General features: G+C 42.4%; 1 protein-coding gene across 3 annotated transcripts in view; it reads left to right on the top strand.

Annotated features, from left to right (window-relative positions):
* LOC144606536 (syntaxin-1A) overlaps positions 1-24544 on the top strand; it is a 204683-nt gene that overhangs the window by 54132 nt on the left and 126007 nt on the right. For all 3 annotated transcript variants that reach the window (XM_078422788.1, XM_078422789.1, XM_078422790.1), the window contains exon 3: positions 5074-5173. In XM_078422788.1, the coding sequence (XP_078278914.1) occupies positions 5074-5173 (100 nt within the window). The remainder of the gene's footprint in view (positions 1-5073; positions 5174-24544) is intronic.

The following is a 24544-nucleotide window of genomic DNA, read 5'->3' as shown; positions in this document are numbered from 1 at the left end:
TCGGCCTTTCGAGCCAGCACCGCCATTCACCGTTATCGTGGCTGATTAACATAGTCCTGTCCTCATCAATGTAGTTGCTGCAGAGGGGGCTGACTGGTTCAAATTCACTGGCATCCATGTCACCAGGAATTTAACATGGTCCCTTCACATTGATGTGGTGATCATAAAAGCTCATCAATGTATTTACTCTCTTAGGAGTCTGAGAAGATTCAGCATGTCCACAAGGCTTCTGTCAAGTCTCTATAGTATTCTGGTGGGCTGCATCTCAATGGGTTTGTAATGGAGGTCAGTAAAATAACTGCTTTGCTGTTGACCATCTAAATCTGCAGAGGGTAGTGAACCATCACAGGCGTGTCACGACCTTCCATTCAGTCCTTCATCAGGGTGGTGAATCTGTGGAATTCTTTGCCACAGAAGGCTGTGGAGGCCATGTCTGGATATTTTTAGATAGATTTTTGATTAGTAGAGGTGTCAGAGGTTATCGGGAGAAGGCAGGAGAATGGGGTTAGGAGGGAGAGATAAATCAGCCATGATTGAATGGTGGTGTAGACTTGATGGGCCGAATGGCCTAATTCTACTATCACCTATGACCTTATGTGATGATCAGGAAGACTGGAGGCATTGTCAAGGATGCCTGCCACCCTCGTCATTTCCTTTTCTCTCTTCTACCTTCTGGGAGAAGATACAGAAGCTTGAAAGTATAAGCATTCTGACTTAAGCTTCTCCCTACTGCTATCCGACTCTGGAACCAATCACTTCTCTCATACTTCCTTGCGTAAGGTGCTGTTACATACTCTTCCTCTTAACAACTACCTCATAGGTTATTCCGTTGTATTTTAATGACCTTTTGCACTACAGTCCAGCCTCATTCTGTTGTTTTGCATGCATCGTTGTATTTATCATTCCTGTATGTACACTGTTTACTCTGTGAGATTCATGTGAACAAGGAATTTCATTGTCCCCTGGTGCATAAGACAATAAACTAATCTGTAGTCTGTAATATATTTTGCTGCTGTTGATAGCCCACAATGTCTCACGGGAACCTAGTTTTAAGCTGCTAAAATTATTCCGAATCCTTTCATTTGACTAATGGCTAGGCCACACAAAAACATTTTTTCTCCCACAGTATATTGGTAACAGTGATAATAATAAACCAAGATCAGGACCAATGTCAATATTAATACCCATGATGGGGGTGTATTAATCATGGTCAAGACTGTGGCACTCCTACCAATACTATTATGGATATGGCACGGTAGCGCAGCGGTAGAGTTGCTGCTTTACAGCGAATGCAGCGCCGGAGACTCAGGTTCGATCCTGACTACGGGTGCTGCACTGTAAGGAGTTTGTACGTTCTCCCCGTGACCTGCGTGGGTTTTCTCCGAGATCTTCGGTTTCCTCCCACACTCCAAAGACGTACAGGTATGTAGGTTAATTGGCTGGGTAAATGTAAAAATTGTCATTTTAAAGGAACAATCTTTGCTCTTACTAATCTCAGTGCTTCTTCCAAATAGTTTTCAATGTGAAGACACAATATTCATCAACTGAGGTAGAGCAGTATAAGTTCAACAGAAAGTAGTTTATTTTTGATTTGATGGCCTGAGACTTCATGGAGTCGAGAGTCAAGAATTCCCTTCCTTCCATTGAAGTAGGTATGTCCCAAATGGACAGGACAACGTGGGTTAGTGGGGGAGGAATATAACATCTGGACTGATTTGTGCGAGTATACTGGGATCAGGCTGCAGTTATGGTGAAACGTCTCTGCCAAATCAGGCAAAAAAATTTAATCCCAAGACATTGAAGGGACTTTTGCAAAGTTGAATATGTTGTGTGGGCTTTCATTGCTTCTCTTGCCTCAGACAAAGCAGGGTAGTCCACCTGTTTTTAGTTTTTTTTTAGTCTTTTGTATAACTGAATGGATTGGTCGGCCATTGGACCACATTATTTTTTGGATTTGTGTATTGGTAAACTTAGAACAGGTAGCAAATTTCTTTCCTTCAATGCCCCAGCAAACCGCATGTATTTTTACAAATTTCCTGCTCCCTTTTTACTACTGCTCTCTTTTATATTGTAAATCTTTTCTTAATTAGTATCTATCTTTTCAGCAATGAATGGATCTGCTTGTAAAACACTTCCAATTATGTACAGCACAAGTTAGAAGAAAAGTCTTCCACTGGTCTGATCCATTAAGAAAACCCAAGTCACAGCATGGGTTAAGCACTGGACTGTCTCAGTAGGTCAATTTTCTCCATAGAACCCATAACTTTGCACTTGCTAAACCAGTGACACGTTTCCACTGAATTTGACTCAATGCTTTTTGATTATTTTTCATTCAAAAGGCACAGAGTCCACTGGCGATGCCAGCAATTTATTGCCCTTTTTCAAATTCTTGGATGCTTGGCTACTTCAGATGGTGATGACAAGTAAGTCACGTTGTTGGTGCTGGGTTCACATTGAGGGATAACCGGCAGAGTGTGGCAGGCTTTCTAAGCAGGATGAGCCTTCTTCTACAATGATATCAGTAAACCAAACAAGAAGCTTTTTTATGACAGTCCGATAGTTTCATGCTCACCATTACGGATGCCAAGTTAATTTGAGTTCCTGGGCTGCTGTAGATCCATGCTTCAGCTCTATGCATTCTCGTTCAACAATTTAATCACTATTAGACAAAGAAGGGAACCAAAGTTGGTGTCATCTCCCACACGGACACCTGTTTTGAGGCTGTAGTTATATTCGGAGAGAGGTTTACTTTGTCTAAACAATGCTTCCCTTCCCTGGGATTGGGTTCATGGACTCTGAAGTGGGATTCCTGCCCCATGGATTTCCCCATTTGTTTCTCTTCCAATGTTTCAACCTCCTAAAGCTCCTATACTTCATGCTGCCTCAGCAACCAGCATAACCGACCAACCTCACCTCGGTCACTCCCTCTTCTCCCGTCTCCTAGAAGTTTGAAAATGTATACTTTTAGATTCAGGGAAAGCTTCTTCCCAGTTGTTATAAGGCAACTGAACCATCCTCTCGCCCACTAGAGTGCAGTCCTGACCTCCCATCTACCTCATCGGAGACCTTTGAACAAGCCTTAATTTACCTTTTATCTTGTACTAAATCTTGTACCCTTTATCCTTTACCTCTACACTGTGGATGGCTTGATTGTAACCGTGTACATATAGTCTTTTCTTTATCTGAATAGCATGCATCAAAAGCTTTACACTGTAGCCCGGTACACGTGACAATAATAGACTGAACTCAACCAGGTTTCCATGTCATGTAGCACATGTGATGGGTTTGCAAAGCTTGGTCCGCAGTGAATAGGGAAAGTTATAAACAAAATCACACCCAATAGTGGCTCAGAGCTTGTCAATCATAATGATGGTTTCTTCCATTTGCCTCTGCCTGTCACTTCCATATGATCAGATACGGTTGAGTCGATGCCACTTTTCTGTGTAGTTGCCATTCCCATGCACCCCTGCTACCTACCCCTGTTCTATCCCTGATCCACTTCAGTTTTGAAACCGCTGTGTGATTCTGATTCGCACCCCACCCCTCCCAAAAAATCATCATACCAACAATCTGGTTGTTTAATTGGCCATTACAAATTCCTCCTATTGTAGAGGTGAATGATAGATTGGGAGGAAATAGTTGGATTGTGGGACAATAAAATGGGATTAGTGTAAGATTAATATAAATTTATATTTAACATCAATGTAACAGCCACCGTGAATTCAGTGGGCTGAATGACCTGTTCCCATTGTATATGATTCCATGACTATATATGAAGTATGACTTGGGGGAGGCCACTCAGTTCCTTGAACACCACTGATCAGATTATAACTGCAACTCTGCATTCCCACCAACTCCAATAACCACACGGTGACAGAGATATAGTGGGAGATGGGAAGCACGCCAGGCCAATTGACACGTTCCTCATTCCAGACCCCACAAGACCCCACAAGGCCCGTCGTCTCGTGTCAGTCTTAGACATGACTGACTAACTCGGTCTATCTTATACATACAACAGAGAAGGAAGCCATTGGGTCCTTGTCAACTCCTAGGGGAACAGTCCCATTCCTTCCCTTATTTCCCTGTTATTACATTGTTTTCACTCGCATACACCTATAAACTCCCCTTTTAATTCTTTTTCCCATTAACCTTCATTAAAGGGTCATTTATAATAGCGAATTGACCTGCCGTCACATTTTTGGAATGTAGATGGAACTGTAATACCTGTAAGTAACAAGTGTAATCCCATAGAGAATATGTAAACTCCACACACATTGCATCTAAGATCAGAATCAAAGCCGGGATCTTGTGGTTATGTGGCTTCTCTGGTTCAGAACTGTCCAAGGTCTCTGTGCAGCCAACGAGCATTCTTGTGAGTTTTGAGACAATTGCAATGCAGCAGTCAATTTACATATGAAGGTCCAGAAAAAAAGTCACTTTACATTGAGCATAACAAGTATGCAGAAGACAAGAATGCTTGATCTCTGATATTCTGCCAAGAATCACTTGAGAGTACAGAGGCAGTGTTGTATAACTGTGTTAATTATGCATCTAAAAATATTTCAAAGTGATGGAAAAGATTTAAAGAATGAATGATGGCAAAGGCTCCAGGATTAATATCATTAGAAGGAGATGGGGAGTAACTGATTGTGTTGGAAATGTGAAAGTGCTGGAGATACATTGTACAGTGTCTTTCAAAGAATGAAGGCAGCCATAAGCTGCAGAGAGGAACCAAAATAGGTTCTTCTTTAATGGAAAAGATAAGTAAACTAGGTACTGAAAGAATAACAGTGCCGGTGAGTTGCTTCAGAGAAATTATCTGTTGTTATCAAATTTTGTGAGCGTTCCTTGTCCTATAATTTGGTTTTAAGTCTCTGCATAATTGACAACACCACAGTAGCTGGAAGGATCTGCAAGCGTTATTGTATGATCCTTGTTTTATTAATATTGCATAACTGGTTTTATTAACATTGCATAACTCTGAATGCAAACCTGTTTTCTTTTATAATCTGATCTCGAGTCAACAGTTGGAGGAATATGTTTCTAAATGCTTTGACCTCTTATAATTGGCAGGTTGAAGAAATTCGACAATTCATAGACAAGATCTCTGAGAATGTGGAAGAGGTGAAAAGGAAACACAGTGCGATTCTCGCTGCACCGAACCCAGATGAAAGTAAGTAAAGTTTATTTTTCTAGACAATCTCACTGGATGTTTGAGAATGTTCTGACTGTGTTACTGAGACTAGCTTCTTTGGATTGTACAATCACTGAAGGTAGCATGTCTGGCCACTAAGCAACTTTACTGGTTGGGGGATGGACATTCGGTGAAGTAGTCCTGTTGGGTCTTTATGAGATCTCCCTGGGTGGGTATGGACACTCAGTAAAACAGGCCTGTTGGGTCTTAGTGTGGTCGTTCTGGGTGGTGAGGGAGACTCAGTGAAGCAGTCCTGTTGGGTCTTTATGAGATTTCCCTGGATGGCGATGGACACGGTGAAGCAGTCATTGAGTCACACAGCAGGGAGACACATCCTTCGGCCCAACTTGCCTATGCCAACCACGATGTCCTAACTACACTCAGCCCACCTGCCTTTCTTGTGATCCATATCCCTCTAAACCTTTCCTATCCATGTAACTGTCCAAATGTTTTTTAACATATGTTGTTATAGTACCTCCCTCAACTACCTCCTTTGGTAGCTCTTTCCATATACCCACCACACCCTCTAATTGGAAAAAAGTTGACCCTCCGGTTCCTATGAAATCTTTCCCCTCTCAACTTAAACCTATGTCCTCTGGTTCTTGATTCCCTTGCTCTTGGAAAAAGACTACGTGCATCAACCATATTTATTCCCCTCATGATCTTATATATCTCTATAAGGTCACCGCACATCGTCCTGCGTTCAAGGAATAAAGTCCAAGCCTGCCCCACCTCTCCCTTTAGCTCAGGCCCTCAATTCATGGCAACATCCTTGTAAATCTTCTCTGCACTCTTTTGTCCTTGGTGAAACCACTGGGTAAGCTGACTTTGCAATAATGGCAATCCTTTCAGGTTTGGGACTTTGTTAGGCTAATTCACTTGATCAGCTACTTTAAAGCGTCCTTAGCGATTTGACACTAAATTATTCACTACAGCGTGCACATAAGTAACTTGACTGAAAATTTTAAACAAAAATTCTGATCCGGTTCTCATTAAGTATATTTACATTGATGGTTATGGTGATTTATTCAAAGTTCCAGTGTTTGGTATCGCAAAACAGCACAAGCTGGTTTTCCATTCACCCAGTACCACAGCCAGTGTATTGGGCATGTTTCTTCTCTCTTTACACTGCTCACAACGTCAAAAGACCCAATGGCTGATGCTGTGAATGGAAGTTAGGAACTTTCACAATAACCACGTGTGCAATATCACCGGATCTGCAGTCACGGGCAGAACTAAATGAATGTCGAGGGATGCAGAAAGTTTAGCAAGGGAAGGGTGGCTGGGTGAATGGAAGTGTAGATGGGAGAACGAGAGGGATGAAGGGACAGTGATGAAACTGGAGAAAAGTGGGGGACGTGAGATGGCAATGAAGGCAGCAGATGGTGGGATTGTGACTTCAACTAACAGACGGAGCAACTTTTCGGGAAGAGGAGGAGGAATTTTAAAGATGAATAACAGCTTAACCAATTTGGAAGGAAGAGGAGTGTCTCTTCGAAATAGCAATCTTCAGTAAAATTGTTTGTATAGAGTGTGGTGCATCTGGAGGGGGTGGACTACCTTTGCAATCTACAGGAGTGAAAGTGTGGGTGTGAGTGAAGGTTTGTTTGAGAATCCAAAGTACTTTCATTGCATTAATCTATTGCAGCATGTAACTCCGAAGATATAATTATCCAAAATCAATTTAATGTTAAAATTCAGAATTTCCCAGGGTCACCTGCACCTGAACAATTTGAGAAATACATGGATAACTTAACCCTACCTTACTTGGAGCTCCAGTTCTGATTTCCAAATATTTATGCTTTCATTGCAATGCAAAAAAAGTTGAATTGTCTCTGTTTAGCACTTGGGCTGTTTAGCACTTGGGCTAGAATTTGTGCATCTATTTGATTTCATGTGCCAGATCTGGACACAGACCAATGGGAATCTCACGCCCTTTCGGTCATCTTAATTTAGTATAGTAATTGCCCCAATGCATTCCAGACAGAATGTTATCAGCTTTGCCTTACATTTAGCAGCATTGAAAAGGACTAGTGCCTTTAATTATGAAGGGACTAAGACATTTAGCTTAGTTTATTGTCACGTCTACCGAGGTACAGTGAGAAGCTTTTGTTGCGTGCTAACCGGTCTGCGGAAAGACAATTCCTGTTTACGATTGAGCCATTCGCAGTGTACAGACACATGATAAAGCGAAGAAATTTTGCTATCGGAGTAGAGATTTAAAAGAGTGGAGCAATTATAGTGCGTGATTGCAGGTCCACTTCTGTGACTAGCACACAAACGGTCGCCTGGGTTGGGTGCCATTTTTAATCGCCACATCCCATGTGAGTTGTGGTTAAGACGAGTGGAGCTTAGTGTGAGGACGAACAAATATTATGTGGCACAGCATCAACTCTGGGTATTGCAGTAGAGTTTACCATTTGAAGCATTCCCAATCCTCCTGCCCCCTGGTCTTAGAAAGAAATACTTCATTTGCTGCATCACCAGCTATTTGGTGAAAGACAATTAAATTGAGCAGAGAAGCACATTGTGAATCAGGGTCAGTGCAATTATTGTAGTGAATACTGGCCCTGGCTGACCCAAGTCTTAAGCTCTGCCGCGGTGCATGCCCCGAGACTGAGAAGACCACTGGAGATCAAACGGACTAACACTTTTACTCATTCGAAAAATATTGCACAGGTGGGGGACAGGGGTTGGGTAAGAGAGTTTTTTTGCCAGTCATCTACTCCATTAAGGCAGTTATCTACCTACAGGTTATAATGGAAAATTGCTGGTCCATGAGTGTGAATGTGTAGGGTGATCAGCTCAAAAGCGTGAAGGAGATGGGGGAGCGAGGTGATTTCCCCAGGAACATTTAATTGGCCGAAATAAATGTGAAGTATCAAGGCTTATTATAGAGTCATCGAGTGATACAGCGTGGAAACAGGCCCTTCGGCCCAACTTGCCCACACCGGCCAACATCCCAGCTACACTAGTCCCGCTTGCCCGTGTTTGGCCCATATCACTCCAAACCTTTCCTATCCATGTACCTGTCTAATTGTTCCTTAAATGTTGGGATAATCCCTGTCTCAACTACCTCCTCTAGCAGCTTTTTCTATACACCCACCACCCTTTGTGTGAAAAAATTACCACTCAGATTCCTATTAAATCTTTTCCCCTTCACCTTAAACCCATGTCCACTTGCTCAATTCACTTACTCTGGGCAAGAGACTCTGTGCATCTACCCGATCTATTCCCGTCATGATTTTATACACCTCCATAAAATCACCCGCTCATCCCCCTGCACTCCAAAGAGTAGAGTTCCAGTCTACTCGACCTGACCTCTCCCTATAGCTCAGACCCTCTAGTCCTGGCAACATCCTCAACATTCTCCTGCTTGTTGGCAGATTATTATTTATGTGCAACATCGAGTTGAGTGCTTACAACCTCTATCCTGTGACTTTTAATTCAATTATTATATGCTGACTGCCTGACTCTTCACGTCTGGGTTGAAAAATGTGCTAACATAATGATACTGCATTGCATGACAGGAATACTCGAGCTGGACTCGTGGTGTGCTGAAGGGTCTGCTTCTGTGTGAAACGACTCTGTGCCTCTTCGCTGCCTCCTTTGCATTCCTGATTTGTTTTAATTGTAACTCTGCCTCTGTGCATGGGTTGCTAATGGCAGCCACGTAAAATCAGAACTTCTGCAGTTTGCTGCAGTGTAGCTGAATCAGGCGCAAAAAAAAACCTTAGGTTTTATTTACGGTTGATGAGATGTCATTATCTTCCTACACAAATATTTCTCGGATGGGAAGGATAAGAGGATGTGTTGTAATCACCACCTGCTGATAGACTGCGGTCGGTCGCTGTGAGTGAGCTGAAAAGATGTTGGTGTTCAGCTGTAAGAACAAAGCAGGGCAGCTGCTGCAATCCCGGCTCTCCTGCAGTGTGAGAGCACAAGCTGCACACAAGGGGAGCGTAGTTAACAACACGTAGGGGGATCGGATGACTGGTGTGAATGGAGAATGCGGCAGGAGAGTGGGGGAAGGGCAGTCAGCTACCTTGCTTCATTCATATTTTCTGCGCAGCGTTTGACGTGTGTAGTCTGCAAGAGCAACTTACCTTCTGCATTGTCCATATAATGAGGATAGACACAAAAAGCCGGAGTAACTCAGCGGGACAGGCAGCATCTCTGGAGAGAAGGAATGGGTGACGATTCGGGTCGAGACCCTTCTTCAGACATATAATGAGGTGTCTGTCAGCTAAGGCTGTTGGAATGTTGCGGTATCATTGTGTCGAGGTTGGAACCAAATGCTTCCTGGTGTAAGTCACGTTGATGCCAATCCCATTAAGCTTTCTGCTCTTTTCCACTGTGGCGATATATATATTTCCAATAAGACTTGTTTACCAAAAATTACAAAGACCATTTGAGAGAACCTATTTGACCTCATGAGATCTATGAGGACTGTACGAGGATCGCTCCACAATTACAAATGCATGGTGCGGACACCTCCCACACTGGGGGTGGATGGGGTTCTTTCCCAATACCTGTCATTTAGTCATGTTGTGTGGTAGGTGGGTGTACAGCTCTCACTGATGTCATGGGGCAGAAGCTCTGGCAGTCGGCGTGCTGTTTTTGGCTCCAGCTTTGTGTGACAGGAAATATCAGAACTGAAACGAATAAAATGTGTGATGCAGCCTGGGATTAATGCACACAAAAGAGAACGTTTAAACTCAAGTTAATTACTTACCCTAGATCTGAGGAGTGGTTTCCAATTTCATTTAACTGACCATTCCTAACTGACATACTGATGGTGTTATGTCTTGAGCTGATGCTGCTCATGTTAAGATTGTTATGTTCAGAATTGATGGCCGTTTTTCAATCATGAAACAGCATGCAGCATCCCAGTTAGGACAGGGTGTGATTTGTTAGCTCTCTATGATTCTCTCATAACTTGCAAGTGATGGCATTCCCAAAATCATGGTGCCCTTATCCCACTTTGAAAATGGCACCAGAGCATGGTGACTCTTTATGTGCTGGTCCCAGAAGACGATCTACTTTCATCCAAAAACACGCCTCGACCCGCAACGTCACCCATTCCTTCTCTCCCGAGATGCTGCATGACCCGCTGAGTTACTCCAGCATTGTGTGTCTACACTCCACTTTATAAAATCTCTATTCTATTGAGAAATCTCGACCTGTTGTACATATGTATGGCTTGATTGTATTCATGCATAGTATTATCTGATGTAATTGGATGGTATGCAAACAAAAGCTTTTCATTATACCTAGATACACGTGACAGTAATAAACCAATACCAATACTTTGTTAAAGATTATAGGCTGGGAGGGGCAGTCCATAAAGGCTTGATCAGTTGCCACATTATGTATACAGATGGTGAAGATGTGGTTTGTTGATGGGACAGGGCTGAATATTCAATCTGCTAGCAGGTGCTCATTGTGCAAACTATTCTGACCTGGAGTTGCTTCAATGTTGCAACTAATACACCTGGATGAAAGCTGGTAGATGATGGAGAGGTAATTGATCTGTCTTCCACTGCTGTATTCCCAATGTCTTCCCAGTGTTTTTACTAATATTATTCATGGGGCTGATTCAGTTGGACTTCAGCTCAAATCTCCCCCCCCCCCCCCCCCCCCCCCTGGAATATTGAGGGTGAAGTAAATTATATTGGTGCCATTGAACAACTGGAAGAATTGTCCAGAGACCAAAGGAACTGCAGATGCTGGAATCATGAGCCAAGTACAAAGTGCTGGAGGAACTCAGTTGGTCAGATGGCATCTGTCGAGGGAATGGACGGACAACTTTTTGGTTTGTGACCCTTCTCCAGACTGTTGAGTATCGTCACCATTTAATACTTGGTCAGAACATTTGAAACGTCATCTAAAACCCGGAATTTGTTCTGGATCTCTTCAAAGTTTAATTTTGCTGCAGCTCTTTACAGACATAATTAATAAAATGTTGCCTCTTCTGTCAAGGGTGGCTAGTCATAGCTCCTATCAAATACTCAGCTGAATCAAATGTGGAAATAAGATCTGAAGGCAAGTGGTTTTAGTTCGGCAATTAGTCAAGTCCAATGTTAAAAAATATTCGGGCTTCAGGTAATAATCGAGGCGTAATTGGTATGGCTGAGATTGGCGAGGTTATAATTGTCCTGCAAATTGTGAAGAGGGCAAATCTGGGTAATTTTCACATTGGCCGTATATTGAACTCAGTCACTTTGTACTGTCTGGAGTGAACTCAATTGGCTAGGCTCTGGATTCCATGAAACTAGGAGCTTTAGGAAGGACCAGAGGGAATTGTTAACTGACAATTTGGGAATTTTCAAATGTGTCTGTTTTGCCTTTAGTACTCAGGATGGGACTCCATCAGAGTTGAATACAATGTTATTTATGGAGATCTACCTCCAATTACCAACATTCAAGTTGTGATGAGGAAAGCTACAGAGCATGAATATCTTGCTTTATCATGAGAGCTATTGCCATTGCAGTATTATGTGAAATTAATTCAAGAGGCTTGTCGCAACTCATTTTTGTTTGAGAGGTTGTTGATCTTTATATTGGTTGTTGAGTTTAGCATATGGTTAAGCCAATATTGTATTTTGGTTGGTGTCTTATCACAGGGAATATCTGATGTTGCTGATAGAATTCAACTGCTTATTGTTGAGCTGTGGATAACATGCTAGACAGCTCTGGTGATGGATGAATGTATTATTAGGGTACAAAAGGCTACCAAACTTCCACCAAACTTCATAGGTGCCAATTTTAAGCCCCTTGTCTAACCTGCTTAACCCTGCTACACTACATGACAAATAGTAGTCTGATGTGTTGTCTCTGCAATGTGTGTGCGCACTTTGCCAACACCAACACCATGCATATCTTCATTGAGTACGTGCCCAACCTACTCGTTATATCTTTCAGAATGTTGTCAGCTTAATCAGAGCTGGTATTGGAAATTGATATCATAATCATAATCATACTTTATTAGCCAAGTATGTTTTGCAACATACGAGGAATTTGATTTGCCATACAGTCATACCAATAAAAAGCAACATAAACATCCGCTGCAGTGAGTCCTCCACATTCCTCACTGTGATGGAAGGTGAAAAGAAAGTTCAATCTCTTCCCTTCTTTGTTCTTCCGTGGTCGGGGGCCTCGTGCCTTCCGTTGATGGGGTGATCAAGCTCCCTCATTGGGGGGGGGGGATTGCATCTCCCCGCGCCGGACAATCGGACCTCGGGTCGGGGCTGGTCGAACCTCTTGCGAGTTTGGAGCTTCCCAACATCGGTCTCTACCCGAGACTGCGAGCTCCTCCATGTTGGAATCCACAGGCCGCAGATGGAACGTCGATCGCAGCCAAGGGATCGCAGGCTCTGATAGTCAGTCCTCGGCCTCGCGGTGGGGCTCAAAATCAGTCTTGGGCAAGGCCTCCAGCTCCATAATGTTAGGCCGCAGAGCGACCGGAGATACGATCCGGAAAACAATCGCATCTCCTGCAAGGTAAGAGATTGAGATAAAAGGTTTCCCCCGACCTTCTCCCCCACCCCCCACATAAAACAAACCAGAGAACATTAACACATACTTTTTAAAACACACTAAAAATAACAAAAAAGACGAAAACACAGGCAGACCGTTGGCGAGGCTGCCATCACTGATGGCGCCACCAGGTGGACCTTTCTTCCAAAGTGGGGTTTAAAGATCAGTAATGTGTAAAGATCAGTTTACTTTTACTATTGTTTGTCCTGAGGTCATTAGATTTTATGAAGTCCAGAATCAATAATGAGCACAACCAGGGTCACCAGCCCACCAGCTCATTATTGCAGTGTCAGCTCCCGTTAGGGTCCGTGGAGGGCTCCTCTCTTCCTAAATGACCCTCAGTCCTTGCGAAGAATGTTAGGATATTGTTTTAGGATTAACTGACACAAATTTAGAAAACCGTCTCAAAGAATTTTTATGTGCAACACAGGCAGGTATGATAACACATTCCAGTAACAAGAGAGGTTAAGTCACCAGGAAGGGTAAATGGAAAAACATTTGAAAAGTAATGAGATAATTTGTGAGTGAGCAAATAATCTGACCCTGGTAGATTTAGGTTTCATTTTTTTTTCCTCTGTGACAATATCAATACAAGATGTTACTTCATATGATGAATGTACGCAGTGAAGCATGAGGAAAAAGGGTCAGGTTTCTAGAGAATAAGATCAGAATTGTGAATTTGGGAAGGTGAGGACTGATTATGGATAGTCAGCATGGCCTTCTCCATCGGAAATCATGCCTCACAGATTTGTTGGTGTATTTTGAAGAGTGAGGCACAGTGGCGCAGCAGCAGAGTTGCTGCCTTACAGCGAATGCAGCACCAGAAACCCAGGTTCGATCCCGACTATGGGAGCTGTCTTTACAGAGTTTGTACGATCTCCCCGCGACCCGCGTGAGATTTCTCCGAGATCGTCGGTTTCCTCCCATGCTCCAAAGACTTACAGGTATGTAGGTAAATTGGCTTGGTAAATGTAAATGTAAATGTAAATATTGTCCCTCGTGTGTGTAGGATAGTGTTAATATGCAGGGATCGCTGGTCAGCGCGGAACCGGTGGGCCGAAGGGCCTGTTTCTGCGCTGTATCTCTAAACTAAACTAAACTAAAGATGACCAAGAAGATTGATGAGACATTGTCTACATGTACTTTAGCAAGACTTTTTAGAAGGTCCTGTATAGTAGGTTAGTCTGTAAGGTTACATCATATGGGATCCTGGGCAAGCTCGCCAATTGGATCCAAAATTGCCTTGAAGCTAAGAGATAGAGGGTGGCGGTAGTGGATTGTTTTTCAGACTGGAGGTCTGTCACGAATGGCGTGCCACAGGAATCGATGCTGGATCCAGTGTTGTTCGTTATTTATATTAACAATTTGCATGACCCCTCACTTTATTGACTTCAACGCAGGTATGTCCTTTAGAGACAGAAGTCAAAATTGTGCACACTATTCCAAATGAGGTATTGTCAAAACCCTACCCAATCTTAGAAGGTTTCCTTACTAATTATTTCTGTGTCTTGGCATAAAATCCTAAATGTCATTTCCATTCATTGTTTGATTTACCTGAATATTTACTTTCTCGGATGCTGAGCCAGCACTTCCCGATTCTTCTTTGTACTGGTAGTTACTGATTTATCATCATTAAATACATTCTCCTATTTTTTTTGTATCAATCTGAATAACCTGACATTTACCCTCCATGTACTCTATCAAGTTACCCACTTGATTAATCTGTGCATAAACCTTTGTAGATTCCATGTCCTAGGTTGAATAAGCTTTCTTGACAAACCTGTATTGCGAGCAAAATTTTTGTAATTATGATAAAGTGTTATTAAATAATGTGTCATGAATATAAATTGGGAATAGCTTAGGGCCTAGCATTTCTTCCTATGCCATTCCATTGGTCCGCGTCTGCCAACCTTTATTAGTTTCCATCTTATATTGAAATCTATCCATGCAAAAAATATCCCCTCATCCCAGTGAATGTTTATGTTATGCACCAACCTCTTCTGTGCCTTTTAAAAATCCGGGTAAAGAATTGGAGAGACACAGCATGGAAACAGACCCTACGGCACACTGAGTCCCCTGCTGACCGTCAACTGTGTATTTACACGATTCCTCAATCCCCGATTTATTATTCACCCCACACTCATCAATTCCCCTCCACCCCTAATTCTCCCACACACCTACACACTAAGTGCTTCACTTTCCTCCCACACGCTTGTTAATCTTACTGGGTGGTGGGAGGAAAGTGAAGCACCTGGAGGACAGCCAAGCAGTCACAGGGGCCTGACAATAATATCCTTAAAAAATCTTACATTCCTCTAACGTTATTTTTTCCAAAATCAAATTGAGTTTGCCTCTGTTAATATGATCTCTGTTTCTACTAATAATCTCCTTCATGATAAATTCCAGCACTGTGCCTGCAACAGATGCGACTGGTACTTCCACATGATTCCTTTGTGTTTTTCTCTTCCCCCTTTGACATTGAACCATTTTCTCTTGCTTTGCTTCTGATCCACATAAGCGAGGCTGTGGGGAGAGTATCACGGTCTAGGCTTAAGCTCAGGGGTGACCGCGCTTTTGCGGTTGCTGCTCCTAGACTGTGGAACAGCATCCCTCTCCCCATCAGAACTGCCCCCTCCATCGACTCCTTTAAGTCCAGGCTCAAAACCTATTTCTACTCCCTAGCGTTTGAGGCTCATTGAGGAGGCGCTGTGAACTGTTTGCGTGCTACTGTATGTTTCTTTTTTTTTTTTCCTTAGTACCTAATCAGATGTACAGCACTTTGGTCAACGTGGGTTGTTTTTAAATGTGCTATACAAATAAAATTGACTTGACTTGACTTGACTTAAAATCACAGCGCAGAAACATATGGCTCAACATGTCCATGCTGGGAAAGGAGTATGAACTACCCAGACTAATCCCACTTAATGTTGTGCCCTTGTAGATTACAGTATTTCAAGGTATTTTAAATGTGCAGAGGGTTACTCCTACATGGACCTTTTAACATGGCAATTTCCAGACCACCACTGTTCTCTGAATAGGAATATTCTTTTTGCCCAGTTCCTCTCTAACCTAACCTATTATTTTAAACCCATGTTTCTAAATTATTGACCTTGCACAATGTGATATATCTACTCTCTGCACAAAGAAATAACAACAGCCTAGGCAATCTAGCCTCATAACATAAAATCTCCCCAGCCCTGGTGACTCCTTTGTAAATCTCCTTTGTACTCTCTATAATGTAATCTCATTCTACTTGCAATGTGTTGAAAATAACTATATACATTCCGCTAGCTTGGACCAATCTGGTATTTATACAATTCCGGCTTAAAATCCCAACTCCCTGTTCTCTACACCTTAGTCAGTAAAATATATAGGATTACCGACGTACACATTCAGTGATGCAGTGTTACGGTTCTTTCAATAAAATCTGCCCACCTGCCCTAAAACAGTATAGGCTTTTAGCAGGCTTCCTTTGGGGCCCTCAATTTGAGGGATTTATTCACAAAATGCTGGAGTAACTCAGCAGGTCAGGCAGCATCTCAGGAGAGAAGGAATGGGTGACGTTTCGAGCCGAGACCCTTCTTCAATTTGAGGGATCATCTGAACCTTAATGATAAGGTGCAAGTTTTACCTGTAAGCCCAAAACAAGTTGGCCCAGAATTATAGCTGATTATTCATTAAATACCACTGCAATTCTTAGTTTGCTAACGTCAGCTATTGTTTTTCTCTTTCTCTGGCAATAATATATGGTTGTGAGAATAAAATCAAAATAGTGTTCATTTATTTTCATTTAATCCATGCAACGTAGATGTTGCACGTGGTTTGAAATGAATGAGCTAATTGCTCTAAAATGTGAAATTTGTGGATGTGCATCTACTCACAATACATCAGGAGAATTTATAGCTAGCTGGGCTAGTCAAAAGTAGTTTACAATGTCCACTAATCCAGATCCCTGTATTGCACCGCAAAAAAAGACTACCACTTTCTGAGGCCTTGATGTGGCCGGCTTCAAATTGGAAGCTCACTCAAAAACTTTAGCAACTCCATTATGCTCTGATTTCAACACAACACCAAACTGCACTTACACATTGCTTTTGATGTAGCAAAGCATATCAAGATCCTTCGCTGTACCCATGGTCAGTGAAAGATCTGACACCAAAACAAGCAAAAATACATGGATCGCTGAACAAAACTTTGGTCTTTCCCCTCCTTAAAATGTTCTTTGTAACTAGTAGTTTCAAAGAACATTTTAAGGAGGGGAAAGATGGAAAAAACGTAATAAATCATGAATATGGTGCCCTGCATATTAGAACAATACTATATATTCTGTATAATTGCATACAGTTTCTTGTGATTCCTGTGCTGTATAATGAATTGAGGGTGTGTTTTGTGTCTTCTCAATGAGTGAGCCAATACTTATTAGCTTTGATGAGAACGTAGTGCACAGAGATACTAACATTGTTGATTTGTTGATGTGCTGTGGTTGCAACCAGTATGATGTACTGATTTTCTTCCATCTGTGTGTTACTGGATGCGCAATGTTCCATGCTTAGGTAGCTGTATGTAATGTGATTAAAAGGTGTTATTATAGCTGTTGCAATGATATGATTTTCTGCCTGATTTATTGTACATTGACAGGTGAGGAAGGAGATGACAGCAGAGGGCCTTGAACATACTTTTTTCTTGTGCAATGTCTTGGTGTGGTTGGCAAATCAACAACATCTTTTGAGATTTTATAGTGACCAAGGCTTACATTCTGTGATGTGGCACTTTCGTTGATTCATATCTTGGGCGCTGTTTTTTGTACGTTCTTCAGGTGGTATCTTTGAATGGATATCATTTGCTGTGGTGAACCTCATATTTAGCATAATTGGTGACTGCTTAGTGCTTGTGACACTGGGCTACAGGCAGTGCTGGTAGACGTTACTGAGTATCCCTGTGAGTGCATGTACATTTAGTTGTATTTATGCATAGTTTTTAGCAGCATAAATAGATTTGGGGTAACTGGATTGTGGGCTGCACTTGTAATACATGTTACTCTGATCTTCAAGGTGAAGAACTCCATGAGTCCCTGAATGAGTAGGAGAAGAAAAAAGTAGTAGCGGAAAAAAAGTTCTCAATGAAATGTATCTAATGGCAGAGTTACCAAAAGGATATGTTTAGCAAAATTCAGAATCTGTTCATTTTGTTGGCTATTTTCAATTCAGCTCAGGCCTGGCACAATGCCTAGTCCGAGTCTTTTAATGTTTCTACTGCTGCTGTTGGCTGAGACCTATTAATGTTGATGTCTGAATATGATTGTGGATGCATGTTTAGGTGTCCACCGGGTTAATACTTTATTAATGTTCATCGTGCAAGTCATTTGCAGGTCATCAGACAACACCTTCCAATTGAAGCAGAGACAATGTCATATTTGCAGGATGCCAAAACTTCGAGGAAGATGGCCAAAAAACTGCTCAAATCAATCTCCACAATTCCAATACCTATAAAGTGATGCTGCGAATTTGAACCAGTGTTCTTTCACACCCGGAGTATCTAAATGTTGGTAAAATATCCTCTTAATAACTCTGCCAATTAATCTTACCTTTCAAATTAATCTTTGGTTTCTTGGCCTGTCCTTGCCTAGTTGTTGTAGATCCAAACAAAACTGAAGACACTGGAAATCAGAAATTAAAATAAAACACAAACTTCTGGAAACAGTTGGAAGATCAGGTTGCCTCTGTGGAAAGAGGAGCAGGGTTAATATTTCAAGTTGAATGCCCTTCTTCAGAATTAATTTAAAAAAATAGAAAACATTAATTTTCAGAGGGATTTGGGAAGGGATGGACAGGCAATGGAAATATATCTGAGGGTGAAACCTCCATGATTTTGACCTGATTACTGCCAAATCAGTGATGTAGCTGTACTCAAGGCTTCTCTGCATTCTCAAGCCTCCTCTCCATTTGTTGGAATTGCTCTCCATGCTGTAGATTGGTGGCTTTCCTCAATCATTGCAATCTGCACAGAGTCACAAACACACTGTACACACTGGAAAACTTCAATGCCCCGTCCCTTTTCTCTTGGGATCATACAGCGTGGAAACAGGCCCTTCAGCCCAACTCACCCACACTGATCAACGTGTCCCATCCACTCTAGTCCCACCTGCCCTCCTTGGCCCATATCTCTCTAAACTTATCCTGTCCATGTATCTGTCTAAATGGTTCTGAAAGGTTGTGATAGTTCTCTTCCCTACCTGTGATGTTTTGAATTCTTGTTGCCGCTTGTATGAATCAGTCATAGTCGCTAGTGCAGTGGAGGTTTTTATTTCACAAACTGCTATGTTTTGACACTCTGCCACCAGTTGTGTTGAGGAAGTCCTTGAGGCAGTTTGCTGATCTGTAATGATCTATATTATAGATTTGCAATAATATTGAATATTATAATGATCTATAAGAATCTCTGGGAAACACCAGTTTCAGTTGGACAATAACTGCCATGTGCTTAAGCCACGTATGATGATGCATTATATCATGCATAGACACACACATGATTCCTTTATGCATTTAACCACAAACATAGCACGGAGACAACAGACGCATTAACTTTAGTTACAGATGAGAATGAACAGTGTGGGGAGGAGCAAGACAATGATTTTTGAAAGCAACTGTCAACTAGGGAGGTCTGAAATCCATTTGGAGTTTATAGAGCAGAAATTGGCAGAGTAGATTACCAGGCTTGTCATTGATAGTTCCCAAAGCAGAGCTGAGGAACTAAGATCGAGGGTCCATCTCAAACATGCATTAGTTGATCTGAAGATTTAGCCAAAAAGGATAGTGGTTTCATAACCCTACTTTGCAGAATGCCCCATCCAATTAATCAGTTTTAAAGATGGAGCAAAAAGCAAAAAAATGCTCATTCCACCATTTGGGTAGAATCTAGCTGATCAGTATCTTAACTCCCTCCACCTGTTTTGGTTTCATCAACTTGAACCACCCTTGCTCCATCAAAACAATTCGCACTGAAACACAGGAGGTTTTAGTTTAGAGATACAGCGCGTAAACAGGCCCTTTGGCCCACCTTTTCTGCGTCACCCAGCGGTCCCCGAAACACTAGCACTATCCTACACATTAGGGACTATTTAGCAAAGCCAATAAAGCTACAACCCTGTACATCTTTGGAGTGTGGGATGAAACCGGAGCATCCGCAGAAAACCCACGCAGTCACAAGGAGAATGTACAAACCCCGTTAAGACAGAAGCCGTAGTCAGGATCGAACCTGGTGTCTGGTGCTGTAAGACAGCAGCTCTACCGCTGTGCCACCTGCCCATTCTTTTTACCTCTGCAGAGGTAGAGTTGGGGAAAATAAGAAATATTGAGCTTTATATTGAGGGACTGTAAGTTTGAAAAGAATTTGTAAAGGAAGGCATTGGCGTAGGCAATGGCTTTTTAGTTCCAGTGGTGGTAAGGATTCAGAGAATTTCAATCTGCAGTTCAAACCTCAGGAAGAAAAGTTTAGGGGGAAAATTGTTAAGAACATTGTGTATGCACTCCAGAAATCATAGTTGTGCATCTATTAAATGTCCTTGAGTGGTTCTTTTTAAGTAACATTTCTTTCTCTTTGCAATGGGCGTGAAACTTGCATGCAGCTACTTTTTTGCCTTGTGGTCCAATTATGTAAATAACAGAGGATTTTGGTAATCATGTTTTAGAAGCAATGCAAATAACTGAAGAAATATACACCCATAATATTAGAAGATGCAAAACTAGAATAAGTTATCCACAATTGGGAACAGTTGTTACACAAAACTTTCCAGGTAGTTCAAGGCCAATATGTTTTCTCATAAGTTGCGTTTTCCTCTTTAAATGGATACGAAGCTTTGTTGGAACGTAAAGTTTCTATGTGCTAGTTATCAGACCTCAGAAACAATCAGCAGATGAGCACAAATCTATGGAAGTAATCTCTGCTGAGCAACACAATGTATGGCAACAAAACACACAGTGCATTCTTTTCAAGGCAGTGTCAGTAATAGAAATAAATTAACTTGTTTTCTCACATTTTTGTCAACTCAATCAGATTCTGTTATCTGCATACACAAACGCTTGGCAGAGACTTGTATTTTTAGGTACACGCTAAAAGACCGTCAAATCTATTACTGTGAGATATGTATGTGATATCATGTCTGCTTTAGAAATGCTCAATTTCAGTGGCGATATTTTCCCAGCTGGTGCGAGACGTCAAGTGACAGGATGGACTAAATAATACGGCTGTTTGCCTGTATTCAGGTGGCGCATTGCTAGATTGCAGAGAGAGCACATAGTATTGACCTGCTGAAATGCGACAGGTTCTTCCTGCCATTCGAGGCAGGTGATTAATGACCCCGTTACGATGTGTGCTCATCTTGTCTCTACCCAGTTTCCGTGGGAGGACATGGAGTTGTTGATCTTCGGCACCATTGCAGTGCATTGCCAAGAGGAGGACGAAAAGTGCTGATTTTTTTTTTCCAACTCAGTGCTCTGCAGTAGTGAGCAAGTGACAAACTGCTCTAGGAACTCAACAGATCAGGCAGCATCTGTAAAGGGAAATGGACAGTTGACGTTTCAGTTGAGACCCTTCCTCTGGACTGAAAGAGTGGAGGGGAGGTAGCCAGAATAACGAGGTGTAGCGAGGTGTAGTATAGAATTTTTCGAGGACGTAACTAGTAGAGTGGATAAGGGAGAACCAGTGGATGTGTTATATCTGGACTTCCAGAAGGCTTTCGACAAGGTCCCACATAAGAGATTACTATGCATACTTAAAGCACACGGTATTGTGGGTTCAGTATTGATGTGGATAGAGAACTGGCTGGCAGACAGAAAGCAAAGAGTAGGAATAAACGGGTCTTTTTCAGAATGGCAGGCAGTGACTAGTGGGGTACCGCAAGCCTCAGTGCTGGGACCCCAGCTATTTACAATATATATTAATGATTTGGACGAGGGAATTGAATGCAACATCTCCAAGTTTGCGGATGACACGAAGCTGGGGGGCAGTGTTAGCTGTGAGGAGGATGCTAGGAGGCTGCAACGTGACTTGGATAGGTTAGGTGAGTGGGCAAATGCATGGCAGATGCAATATAATGTGGATAAATGTGAGGTTATCCACTTTGGTGGCAAGAACAGGAAAGCAGACTATTATCTGAATGGTGGCCGATTAGGATAAGGGGAGATGCAGCGAGACCTGGGTGTCGTGGTACACCAGTCATCGAAAGTAGGCATGCAGGTGCAGCAGGCAGTGAAGAAAGCGAATGGTATGTTGGCATTCATAGTGAGGGGATTTGAGTATAGGAGCAGGGAGGTTCTGCTGCAGTTGTACAGGGCATTGGTGAGACCACACCTGGAGTATTGCGTACAGTTTTGGTCTCCTAATCTGAGGAAAGACATTCTTGCCATAGAGGGAGTACAGAGAAGGTTCACCAGATTGATTCCTGGGATGGCAGGACTTTTATATGAAGAAAGACTGGATATACACGGCTTGTACTCACTGGAATTTAGAAGATTGAGGGGGGATCTTATAGAAACTTACAAAATTCTTAAGGGGTTGGACAGGCTAGATGCAGGAAGATTGTTCCCGATATTGGGGAAGTCCAGAACAAGGGGTCACAGTTTAAGGATAAGGGGGAAGTCTTTTAGGACCGAGATGAGAAAGTTTCTTTTTACACAGAGAGTGGTGACTCTGTGGAATTCTCTGCCACAGAAGGTAGTTGAGGCCAGTTCATTCGCTATATTTAAGAGGGAGTTAGATGTGGCCCTTGTGGCTAAAGGGATCAGGGGGTATGGAGAGAAGGCAGGTACGGGATACTGAGTTGGATGATCAGCCATGATCATATTGAATGGCGGTGCAGGCTCGAAGGGCCGAATGGCCTACTCCTGCACCTATTTTCTATGTTTCTATAAGAGCTGATGTGCAATGGCTGGATCTGGGTGAGGTGCGGTAGGTTGGTGGATGGAGGCAGATGAGCGAGTGGGAGGGGCATTGGTATCAACAGAGGCTGAGACGTGTCTGCTGGATGAAACTTTGCATTGGGACATGATTAATGGAGGTAAGCATGGGCTGAGGTGGGTGGACACTGGTGGGAAAGGAAGGTGGAATATGGGACCAAAAGAGGTAAAAGGAATGGGCAGATGGGAACAGTGTGTGGGTGATGGGCAGATGGTGTGGGTAGGAGGAAGGTGAGTGAGATGGGGCAAGGTGGGTGAGAAATAAGATACATGTGGGAACATAAGGACATGTGATAGGAGCAGAATTAAGCTATTCGGCCCATCAAGTCTACTCCGCCATTCAATCATGGCTGATCCATCTCCCCCTCCTAACCCCATTCTCTCTCCTAACCCCATTCTCCTGCCTTCTCCCCATAACCTCTGACACCTGTACTAATCAAAAATCTATCACTGCCTTAAAAATATCCACCGTCTACACCCTTCTGTGGCAAAGAATTCCACACATTCACCACCCTCTGACTAAAGAAATTTCTCCATCTCCTTCCTAAAGGAATGTCCCTTAATTCTGAGGCTATGACCTCTAGTCCTAGAATCTACCACTAGTGGAAACATCCTCTCCACATCCAAGCCTTTCACTATTCTGAATGTTTCAATGAGGTCCCCCTTCATTCTTCTAAACTCCAGGGAGTACAGGCCCCGTGCTGACAAACTCTCATCATAGGGTAACCTACTCATTTCTGGGATCATTCTTGGAAACCTCCTCTGGACCCTCTCCAGAGCCAGCACATCCTTCCTCAGATATGGTGCCCAAAATTGCTCACAAAATTCCAAATGCGGCCTTACCAACGCCTTATAAAGCCTCAGCAATTACATCCCTGTTTTTGTATAAAAGCTCTCTTGAAATAAATGCGAGCATTTAATTTGCTTTCTTTACTACTGATTTGACGTGCTGATTACTTTTTGGGAATCCTGCACCAGCACTTTCAATTCCCTTTGCACCTCCGATTTCTGGACTCTCTCCCCATTTAGATAATAGTCTACGTCTTTATTCCTACTACCATAATGCATGAAAACTCCACACTTTGCTACGCTATATTCCATCTGCCACTTCCCTGCCCATTCTCCCAATCTGTCCAAGTCCTTCTGCAGAGTCCCTGCTTTCTCTACACTACCTGCCCTTCCACCTATTTTCATATCATCTGCAAACTAGGTGGATAGAAAGACTGGGGAGAGTGGAGGTAGTGGGGGAGCAGGGTGAGGGAGAGAGAAAGACAATGGTGTAATGGATAGAAAGTATTCAATGAAAAGAGTGACTTATATACTAGCAGCAATTGAATTTGAATAAAGAACCATTCTATGCAACTCGATTTCAAAGCTTGATTTTTATGAATTTGTGATATGGACTGCAATGTTTTGAATGCCTCCAGATATATTTGGTGCAGTTTAAGGTATCTTGTGATTTGAGTACTATGTCATTTATTGCATTTCCCTTTGGTGCAATAATAATTTCTGTAAAGGTTATTGGACAAGACCGTTCTCCCAGCTGTAATAATAGAGATATATGCTCCAGAACCATGCATGCATCCAGCCAATTTGTTCCAATATAGTTACATTGCAGAACTAGACATGACTCGAGCAAAAACACAAAGTGCTGGAGGAACTCAGCAGGTCAGTCAGCACCTGTAAAGGGAATAGACTGACGACGTTTCGGATCCGGACGTTTCTTCAGACTTTACCCAAGTTGTTCCATACACTGACATTACATCACATTATGGAATATTGTCCAGCTCTGTTCAGTTCACAAAGTTCACAAAGACAGATAAATCCAATCCAACTAATTGACACCAAACCAGACAAC

The sequence above is a fragment of the Rhinoraja longicauda genome, chromosome 26 (genome assembly GCF_053455715.1).
Source record: "Rhinoraja longicauda isolate Sanriku21f chromosome 26, sRhiLon1.1, whole genome shotgun sequence".
NCBI classification, from domain to species: Eukaryota; Metazoa; Chordata; class Chondrichthyes; order Rajiformes; family Arhynchobatidae; genus Rhinoraja; species Rhinoraja longicauda.
Note: the sequence above shows the minus strand (reverse complement) of the source record. Positions and strands in the feature narration are given on the sequence as shown.